The sequence below is a fragment of the Daphnia magna genome, linkage group LG6, assembly GCF_020631705.1.
Source record: "Daphnia magna isolate NIES linkage group LG6, ASM2063170v1.1, whole genome shotgun sequence".
In the NCBI taxonomy this organism is placed as follows: Eukaryota; Metazoa; Arthropoda; class Branchiopoda; order Diplostraca; family Daphniidae; genus Daphnia; species Daphnia magna.
The window spans coordinates 1,845,754-1,856,295 of record NC_059187.1 but is presented as its reverse complement, the minus strand read 5'-3'; the positions used below and the strand labels follow the sequence as shown (position 1 = coordinate 1,856,295).

The window sequence follows — 10,542 nt, the reverse complement described above, 5'->3', positions numbered from 1 at the left end:
AGTTAAAATGGCGAAAGAAATTAATCTTGCTATTCGCCTTCTTTTGCTGACGAATAATGTCAGACAAAAAGTCAAGTGGTTTGCTCCAAATATTTATACTTTTGTTCATATCAAGCTGACGTGTTTGCTATGCGGCTGAAAAACAGATCCGTGAGTCTCCACATTCCGCGTACGTACGTACGTACACCGGGCCACTTATGCAATGGAAGGCTCCGTGATGGAGAATACATTAATTCTTTTGAAATAGCAGCGTCCGCCGTGCTTCCTAACACATCATTTCTAATTATGTCTATGAGTTCACTGATTTTTCTAGCGTTTAGTTTTACACTGAAACAAGAGAGAGAAAAAAATTTAAAAAAAGCATATTCTTACAAACCCACTTGAAGATAGTGCATAAGAGCTGTTTCAGTTCAACTACTGATATTTCTCTTCTATTGTCGTCTCATCCCTAAATAAGGACTGGAACGCTTTTGGAGTGGAAAATGAGGGGAAGACGTTACACGCTGTTTATCGGGCTGATGTTTTCCAGTTTTTTCGCTCTATTTCTTATGGCGAGAAAAGAAGCAGAACAGTCCAGCAGAAAGTTGATTCTAGATGAGGTGACAATAAACATAAACCACTATTGATTATTGATAAAGAAAAATCATAAAATGTTCAAATGAATTCAGGAGGAAATAGAGTACTGCGAATGGAAAATGATGCACGATCCAGCCATGCAGCAGCATTCATCAAATCACGAAAGATGGAATGTCTCGTTGCTGCTAATCCTCGGCTTATTGGCTCCCAAGACCTCATATGGTTTTAATGACTCTTCGATGATATACCGTCAAAGTATGGTATTCGATCAGATAACGTTTCACATTTTCTTACTTTTGCGAACTTTGAGGCTATTACGTAGACAAACAGATTTGCCGTGAATACGAGGGCCAAATGATATCTCAAGTCAGTTACTGTTTCCTTAGTTTCTACTAGTTAACTAATAACTAATTAAATTAAAATAATAATTTATTTAGCTCACTTTGAAGAGAATTCTTGGGGAGCTATCATCCAATGCCAATTTCTGGTGTCAAACGTTGCGCAACGTAACTGGCCGTGTGGGTTCCTGCTACGATCTCGACAGCAATTTGGATGAGTTTCTAACTAACCAGCAAAGTTTAAACAAAACGTGGCGTTGTTTCCACCCACCGGAAACCATGAGCCAGATACGCACGACTCTGCAAATTTATCAGGCAATTCGATTAAAAAGGTAGGCATTTACATACACGATGTAGAAGATTTCTGTTGTACAGTTATTAAAAGTAAATAATACCACTTTTTCAGATTTTCAATGAAACAAACTGTGGTTGTACCTGTGCTGGAGGATAATGTAAGCCGGTTGCAAAACTCCACGTACGTTTTTCGTCTTTTTTTCTTGATTGGAGGTCTTAATCCCCCAGAGGTTTACACTTTCAATGGTGGACTACTCTTGCTAGACCAGGTTTGCATTTTAGTCATTTTACAAATTTCATTATTGAAATTGAAGCAGTTTTATAAGAAATAATTTTTTTTTTATTTTGTAGAAATTTATTTTTGAAATAAAGATTTTTTTTGCACTTAGGAAAATTCGTTCAAAGAATTTGGCTGCTCAGCTCTCCAACAGGTTTGTGATTCTGCCGAGAGGTGGATTCAACTAGTTTTAAGCCACGTGGAAAAATCCTCCCAGGTTCACGAATTCAAACTTCTTCCCAGGTAATGAAAGCAATCTTGCAATATCAATTCCAGAACTTTGCATCCCCCAGCAATTTTTGAATATCTTTTTCAAGAGATGGCAAAGTGTCTCAGATTATTGCTGCAGATTTTATACGCACGCCTTTTGATACTGAATTGTTGCGTATTCACCACAACGTGCATCGCCTACGTACGAAATCCACCCCCCATTCCCTCCATCTGCTTCTACATAAGACCATTAGCACTGCCGTCCGTTTCCTTTCTATTCGACGTTCCTATCCGGCTACCAAATTTGGCTCAGCCTTGAATGAACACCTTTATGATGCAAGGGAAATATTTGGCCTTATTAGCAATCTTGTCATCAACCCTTTCATCAAATTGGAGCCTACCTTTCATTCGAGGTGGACTCACTACAGTGCAACTGTTGCATATGAAATGACTTGGTTAAATCTCCAAGTGTTTTTAAATAACCATGCCACATATGCTCTGGGAGCTGCGGTAAAATGAGAGAAATTCGAATAGGTACGAATAGGGTTTGCGAGTGTCAGTTTATTTGTTTTAAATAAAAACATAAACCAAAACGACTAGAAGTCTAGAATTCTTCAAAATCACATTTGAATTCAGGTTTGATTGCTGTATATGATCTGTGGAATGCACATAAATCAGCCATTAATACTATTACGCCATCTGTTCCTTTAGCCAACTTATAGTTAACAGTGTTCGGATCGGTTTTGACAGGAATAGGCAGAGAGATCTCCATAGAGCCCTGAGGTTTTCTATCTATGTGTTGTCTATTGTTCTCTAGTTCCAATTTAAGGGCTATGATCTTGGGGTGTTCGACTGTCATAGTTTTTTTTTAATGGCAGATGCAAATAAACCTTCAATGTCGAACATAACTTGAGGCCAGGTGTACGTAATGGTAGCAAACGTCGTTGCGGGCCCAGTGCCATCAAGAGTGAAGCGGATATCAGTGACACCACTAGGAAGCGTAACACAGATAGAGACTATCTCGGCTAATGAGTGATCCTTATAAACTGCCATCAGGACCGGCTGGTTCTGGTGAATTATCCTGCTATCCAAATCTTCTATTTCCTCGTTTAAGTCAGACTCTTGATCGTCACGGAGGCGTTTGCGAGAAACGATAAGAGAGCTGGTACTACTAGAGTTGGCCGAGTCCTCCAAACAACTCAGGGCAGACGATGAGAGTTTTTTCGGAATTTTTTACTATAAAAATATCTGAAAATATAATAATTGCTAAACAAATAGAGAATAATAAAATGTGGTATACATTCGAGGCCATGCAATTGCCTAAGCTGCCTGAAGTTGTTGTAAAAGACCGGCATGGTAAACTTGGCAAATTCTGGGTGAAACGAGAATGCAGCTTTTGCAGTGGTTGCTGGATCAATTTTTCCGTCTGCGAACATTTGACTAAGAATAGTGTGGGCTTTACACGGAGGATTGTGTTTCCACTGCGGCATTTTTTGCTCATTCTAAGCTTGAAATTAGCTATTAAAGAAATGAACACTGAGTGTGGCAAAAGACGTGACTTTCTTAAACAAAATTATTGTCTGCTTTGTTGTGACAAGGTTGAATGATTTCTATTATTGGAAAATTTGCAAAATGTTTTAAATGGTTAAATTAATTAATAATAGTTGTCGAAAAGTTGTTTTATGCAACATGCAATTACCCTTGACGAGTTTTGCCTTAAATTAAGCGTTCATATGGAATAACTTTTAAAAGTAACTTATGCGGAACATTTCAAAAGTTTAAAAGATTTTAAAAGTCGAGATTTTCGGGATCTTTAAGATGCTAATTTGTCTTCAATATTGTTTAAATAATGGAAATTTCTTTATAAAGCTGTTGTAGACATGAATCTGCGGCTATGTGCAGTGAAAAAACTAATAAACCTGCCTTGCGGTGAAAAAAATTAGTGGATTGAATGTTAAAAAATTTGAGCTTTTCTTCAAATATTTGAACATTCAATCCACTAATTTTTTCACCACATGAAGGTTTATTAGTTTTTTCACTGCACATAGCCCAGATTCATGTCTACAACAGCTTTAAAAGAAATTTCCATTATTTAAACAATATTGAAGACAAATTAGCATCTTAAAGATCTAAAAAATCTCGACATTTTTAATCTTTTAAACTTTTAAATGAATCTCCGCATAAGTATTTTTACTTAAAAGTTATTCCATATGAACGCTTAATTTAAGGCAAAACTCAGTCAAGGCAATTTAATCATTCATAAAAAGAATTTCTTGACACCCATTTTTAAATATTTTACAAATTCTCTAATTACACAAACAGTTCAACCCTGTCAAGCAGACGAAAATCTATTGGACTTAGTGATTTACTGGGTTTTCGGTCTTGTTTTTTTATACTTTTTCATACTAAAAAAATGGCATCAGCTGAAACTTTCTGGCGGCTTGGCCATAATATTACTAAACATGACGTTGACGGTAGTATTGCTTTAGGCTATCGGAAATTCAGATCCTTTTTGGGACTTCCCCGAGTGTGTGCTGCTGCTTATGACAATTTATCTCATGTCCGTCCCATTAAATCGCGCCCAGAGCATCTTTTATGGACATTATTGCATTTGAAGCATTATGCTACTGAACACATAAGTTCTGCTCTAGTTGGAGTGTCGGAAAAACATTTCGGAAGTGGTGCCATATTTTTCATTCGCCTTCTCGCAAAAATGCCAGTGGTAGGAGACAACATTAATTTCTTTGGGGTTTATATATAATGCTAATTTGTTTTCATTCATAGATTGAATGGGAGAATCGTTCCATAGAGGCCCTTAAAGGCTCCAACATTCTGGTATCTATTGATGGAGTAGATTTCAGAATCATGGAGCCATCGCCATTCAACCCCAAATGGTACTCACATAAATTTCATGGTCCCGGTCTTAGATACGAACTAGCCATTTGTATCCGAACCGGAGACATTGTTTGGGCTTACGGTGGACTTCCCTGTGGCGAATGGTCAGATCTTAGGCTGGCCGAGATGTCTTTATTTTCGGTCTTAGAGAAGGGAGAAAGCCATTGCCGATCGCGGTTACAACGAGCCAAACTTTCTTGATTTCCTAACGGAAACAATGATGGGAAGAAAAAACAGGTTTTAGCAAGGCACGAAACCTTGAACCGACGATTAAAGCAATTTGACTGCTTACAACAAAGATTCCGCCATGATCTGTATTTGCATCCCCTTTATTTCCATTCTGTAGTAAATCTAACGCAAATGATGATTGATCATGGTGAAACATTGTACTCAGTTGACTTTTAAATTTTGATACGCAAAATAAATCTCAATCTCATTTTGATAAAAATGTACTTCTGTGTACTCTTTTGGTGTACATTTAAGAATTCATCAAAGTTAAACTAAACGAGGTAACATCTTGTAAAACTCGCATTTTACCACTGCTCCCTGCTGGAAAATGAAAGGCAAAATTCAAACATACTTACAATATTTCTTGGGTTCACTATACTAACATGGTATTCTCTCTCCTATTTTAGGTCTAAGAATTTCAACATCAGTGTTGGCTTGGGATGGAATGACTTCAAAATGGAAATTGGCAACAAGGACACCCGGATAAGGTCCATCACCTACATTCTCAGAATAAGACGCCTACCCAGAGGAGATAATCCAGTTCCATTTGTAATAATCCAACCGTTTGCATCCTGGAACAAGTAATAGAACATTCTAATGGAATTTCTTATCAAGCATGTTAGACATTCATTTACTGTTGTTTCCATATCTTTTTTTTGCCTCCCATAATGCAGGAATGCAGTTTGAGATTTAAGGACAAGCCAGAATGCGGATTACAACCATCACTGGTCGGCAATTGGAGCTCAGCTTTGACCGATTGGAACCGGCTGCCAACTTGTCCTTTTGGCAACTCTAAAGGTAAAATTTTTAGTGCCTAGTCGGCACAACAAGAAGCCAAATTGCGTAGTCATCAATCCTAGTAGGGAAAACAGGACTTTATCGTTGTTGTACTTTTTTTCATTCTTTCTCTCTTTCAACAAATTATCGGACATAAATCGAAGTAAAGTTTTTATCCTTCTTGTCTCTTTTTTATGGAACTTGGTTGTTCCGCTTTTTATTTATTTGCTAGAATGGATTTCATCTCCCATCGTAAAAGAGAATAAGAAAAAAGTACAACAGAACAAAGCGAGGGGGGCAAAGTTATTTCAAACCCGTCACTTTTGGCTTTTACAGAGTGTTAAATGTCGTCATGGAACGCGTGAATTCAACAACCAATTAGACTGTTCGTGTGAGAAAGGAAGAAAAAAGAAGACTGAACAATTTGACAAATTTATGACGTCATTTCCGTTCATTCTCCGCCCCCATCCCTAAATAGGAAAGAGGCAAAAAAAAAAAACCCCTCGGGTCCCCTGCAATTTGCCATGGAACTGTCATAGAATTTTCCCTTTTTTTTCTCACTTTTTCCATTTACCTCCTTGGAACTTTTTTCTCTGTGGGCGGAACCAAGCTGTGGAGATATATCGATATTTAACTCCTCCTCCTCCTTTCGCCTCTCGTGTGAAAATGCGAAAATTGAGAAGGGGAGAGGGACGACAAAGGCGGCCATTTTGACTGGGCAGCCCGCCGCGACGTGGTGTACATATTCAAGTACACACACACACACGTAGAGACCCCCAATTAGACTCGGCCCCTAAAAAAGAAAAAAAATGTATAAATTACCTCCAATGACGTCACCCAGGTCCTCCCCTAGACTTTTGCCTGTATGTCTTTTAAAGTAAATTCAAGTTCTACCCTTTGTACATATTTTCCTTATTTTTGGCGGTTTTTTTTCTTTTTCGGGGGGGTCATAGAAGGCGCCTGGATGATCCCTGTTCGTCTTGCCTTCTGGAACGATCCTGTTATTGGAGCCGAGCTCGCTGGCAGCCGTTTGAATGCCGCCATCCTCATTATAGCCCGTCCAGAGTGAAACAGTGTCTGCTACATCGCAAGGTTAATTTAATAATGTTTTGGTATAATTCTATTTTACCCCTAATGTATTACGCTTTTTCTTTTCAGCTGATATTTGTCGGAGATTCAACTAACCGTGGGATGATGGAAGCTTTGCTGGAACGGCTAGACGGTTGGCTAACGACGTCCGACAGGTATTGTATTCAATAATAGCATCCATATTGTCCTTTTTATTCTCCATGGTTGTTTTATTATTTTGTTTTGTTCCAGGACAAAGTGGCACAGTTATCGCCACCGTCTTGCCAACGTTGGCGGGCAGACACAATTCGACTTTGATTATTATCCAAAATTCTGGATGTCTTCGAGAACTTCGCTTCAACAGACTCTCACCCACATGCTCAGGAGGTAATACCGCAAACAATTTTAGTTTTTTTTTTCCACTGATGTGTACATTACGGAACATAACAACCTTACAATCCGGAATATCCGTTACGCACCGTCTGCCATGATCAATGATGACAGGCGCAGTATAATCTTTAGTGGCTCAAAAAGATTTCGACAATTCTTTTTTTTATTCTATTGTCTTGTGTGTTGTAAACAGCCGGCCCATCATAATAGGTCCTTTTTAGAAACAGAAAGGTTTGTGTGCTCACAAAACACAGAGAATAGATCCCCATAATAATAAATTGAATGATGGTCGAATTGGATAGAGGCGGATGTTGACAGCAGGTTTTCGGACCATTGATTGAAAATCAAAGGAGCATCATCTTTTTTTTGATGGAACGAGACAAGCGCAAGTTGGGGATTTCTGTACTGTAGCACGTCTTTTCTTCGATGGCCGTCATGCGGAATCCGTAAGACCCCCACTTTGGAGAATCATGCGCATCGCTTGTTATTCGCCTGAAGAATGGGCACTCGATTGTTCATTCACCGTGATGAGGCAACAACTGGCCTCTGCATGTTTCATTTTTTTATTTTTATGTATTTTAGTGTCATAATTTTCAAATCATTTAATATTCTTGTTCCCGTATTTAGGGCAGCTGCCAATGAAAGTGACGACCCTGATTATTGGCGGATTGGACTGGATGTCTGTCGAGCATTTTGAAACGATCCAGCGAGTCTTAGCCGCGTAATTGTGTTCATAAAATGCGAATTTCTGATAGACTAAAATCATTTATATTTTTATTATAGCGAAGGTTTATCACGGATGGCGGTAGTAATCAAAATGGCGGGCGCCGGATTGTTTCAATCAGACGTGACAACAACACATGGCGAAAAAGGGCTCGTCTCGACCGCCCGTCGACTAGCCCGCTTGTCGGAGACGGCCCGTCTCAATATGGCTTCCGCACTGTCGACACGTGGAACATGACGGTCGCCCGATTCCACGATTTTCTACCCGGACGTTGTCGCTGCCATTTCCACCAGGTAAATTTTTATTTTTATTTTTATTGCCTTTCAAAAATTTAATTTTCCTTGTAAAGTGGAACAATTTTAGTTTCAATGTTTTCAAAAAAAGGAGAAATATTTGTTTTTTTAAATTGGTGAATGCCTGGCATGACTTGAATATTTTCCGCTACTAAGAGAAAGAATGCGGATTAGTTCATATACCACATCCATCACGATCTACTTTTCTTCTTCTATTTGTACATTCAACTGTTGTAGGAGGATTGAATAACTCGTAAATCTGTAAAACTAAAGAAGAAAAAAAGCAAAATTGATTGTCTATGCGCATATTTAGATCACGGAAGTGACTGGCGATTCCTCTGATGCGGATGCGATCAACCTCGTTTCTTCAAGTGGCTCATCCCCTCGTCGATTCCAGCGATTGACGGGCCGATCAATCAAGTCTACACGGAGATCCTTACCGATCAAATATGCCGTACGTATTAACATTTAACTTATTCTTTTATAGTTCCGCAATAATCGGTTGAAGTTGACCTTTCCCATGTTGTGTGTGACCCTCTTGCGGAGAACGGCCAAATCCAGATGGATGCAGCAGCTTGAGAGCCACGTGGTTTTTAGATGATGCTTTTTGTTTGGGGGTTGGGGAGGAGGGTTATCAAGCGCGTGCGGAGGGTGGAGAATTTATCACGCTGGATGCATCTTGAGGGTGGGAAGCTGCCGTGAAGCCGACATTGTAAATGCCGATGATGACCTCATAGGATGAACTTAAGCGCTCAAAAGCTTTTTTTTTATTTTTGTCTTGGATGTGATGGATGGCATGGGTAAACTCTGCATTGATGGGGGAGGAAGAGGTCACGTCTTCTACAAAGTCCTAAGCGATTATTCAACAAAAAAAAGGCTGTCCGTCTCATTAAGCGACGCATTCAGTTGGCGTGTCGTGATGGATCGACTATTTGAACAAATAGCGACACATTGGCCATGTTTTTTTTGTTAACATTCCGGTCATTCTCTTGTAATTTTCTTTTTTAAGCGAGAATTCGATGTTGGGGCTGGGGATTGGAAAACATATTTTTTAACCGAAAAATTCCGCACAAAAATTCTCGATTTTTTGGCGTTCTAGTGATAATTCGCCACGTTTGGTGCGAAAATTTTATCCCAAAAAAATGGTACACCTGTGCCAAGATTTGTAAGGTGTAGTCCTAGTATAATACCTATCGCCTTATATATATATATTTTTTAAGGGTACATTTTTTTCTCAAGTTGCGGCTACAGTGGTCCTCCTTGTATTAACTTCCCTCAAGTTCTTGTAATTGAAAAATGTTTTTCTTCTTCTTGTCCGTGGGGGTGAAAGGCGGTCGTTAAGACACTACACACACCGATACCTTCTTTCAAATTTGTTGGCCATTTTATTATTTTGACCCTCTTTTTTTTTCTTTTCTTGTATGCGTCGTCTAAAATTAGAAGGTGGCTGTGTGTTTTCTCTCACACGATCTCTCGACTTATTTTTTTTTTTTTCCCTTAAATTTTTATGACTTTTTTTCTCGTCCCTTTGCCCCCTCTCCCCCATTCGAAATCTAATAGGTAGATACAGACGTATTTATATTACAAGAGAAAAGGTAGCCAATGTTTTTCAATTGAGGTATTTTTTTTGTTTGCGCTCCAGAAAAGAAAACAATGTCACAACATCCAATTATAGCCGGGAAGAAAAGTAAATCTTGAAAATAAAAAAATAAAAAAAAATTTATTACAGCAGAACAGAAGGGCCTTTCGAGTTCTATGTTTAGACTTTTGGGGTTTTGTCTCTACCTAAAATAATAATCACACAGAGGAATGTAATAATCTCTCGGGGTGGGGACAGCAAAGGCTTCCATCGATCGTTAAATTGGCGGGTCGTCTTTTGTGTCATCATTTGTTTAATTTGATTTAGGCGTATTTTTGTTTTCAAATTCCCCTCCCCCTTTTTTTAGAACGGAACGAATTAATAAAAAGGGCAGGTAGGACATCAATCGAAAACATTTGTATCAGGGTCACCGCTGCCGCCGTTGTAGGTGTGTTTTACCTGTTTTTTTCTCCGACACACCGCCTCACTTGGAAATGTCGGGAAAAAAAAATAAAAAAAAAATCTGAAATTCAACAGCACCCAGGGGAGGTCAAACAGGGTCCAAGGGCTTTCCTCCTTTAGCAATGGGAAAGAAAAAAAAGCCGAAGAAAAGATGTGTGTACAAACACTATATGGTCCAACAAAAGCAGAAAAGGGCAGGCAGGTACCCCAAGAGTCAAAGAGGACCACTTGGACCCTATCTAAAAGTCCATATTGATCCTCTTTTTTAAAAACAATTTCTCTCATTTTCTACCCTTTTTTTTTTAAATAAAAGAAACAGAGAAAACACACCTTTAAAAAAATGATATGAAAAGAACAAGATCGATCACTACTTAGTTTAAGCCTCTTGTAGTAGAAAATCCAAACAGATAATGTATTTCTTTTTTTCTTTT

The 10,542-nt window shown here is 38.7% G+C and overlaps 1 protein-coding gene, 2 long non-coding RNA genes and 2 pseudogenes across 3 annotated transcripts; 4 read left to right on the top strand and 1 right to left on the bottom strand.

Annotated features, from left to right (window-relative positions):
• The first annotated feature begins 401 nt into the window (after positions 1 to 401).
• On the top strand, positions 402 to 5,636 carry LOC123466424. Its single transcript, XM_045175060.1, has 10 exons — positions 402 to 599; positions 669 to 831; positions 899 to 942; positions 1,014 to 1,246; positions 1,321 to 1,477; positions 1,598 to 1,728; positions 1,803 to 2,193; positions 5,137 to 5,153; positions 5,226 to 5,367; positions 5,493 to 5,636. The coding sequence occupies exons 1-10, from the start codon at positions 483 to 485 to the stop codon at positions 5,634 to 5,636; spliced, it is 1,539 nt and encodes a 512-aa protein (XP_045030995.1). The 5' UTR covers positions 402 to 482.
• Positions 2,237 to 3,262, bottom strand: LOC123473876 (annotated as a pseudogene).
• On the top strand, positions 4,109 to 5,042 carry LOC123473873 (annotated as a pseudogene).
• Positions 5,637 to 6,563: 927 nt separating the features above from the next.
• On the top strand, positions 6,564 to 6,928 carry LOC123473883. Its single transcript, XR_006648244.1, has 3 exons — positions 6,564 to 6,687; positions 6,754 to 6,839; positions 6,916 to 6,928. It is a non-coding gene; the product is annotated as an uncharacterized LOC123473883 (long non-coding RNA).
• Positions 6,929 to 6,931: 3 nt separating this feature from the next.
• Positions 6,932 to 7,978, top strand: LOC123473885. Its single transcript, XR_006648247.1, has 3 exons — positions 6,932 to 7,050; positions 7,681 to 7,774; positions 7,837 to 7,978. It is a non-coding gene; the product is annotated as an uncharacterized LOC123473885 (long non-coding RNA).
• The last annotated feature ends 2,564 nt before the right edge of the window (positions 7,979 to 10,542 follow it).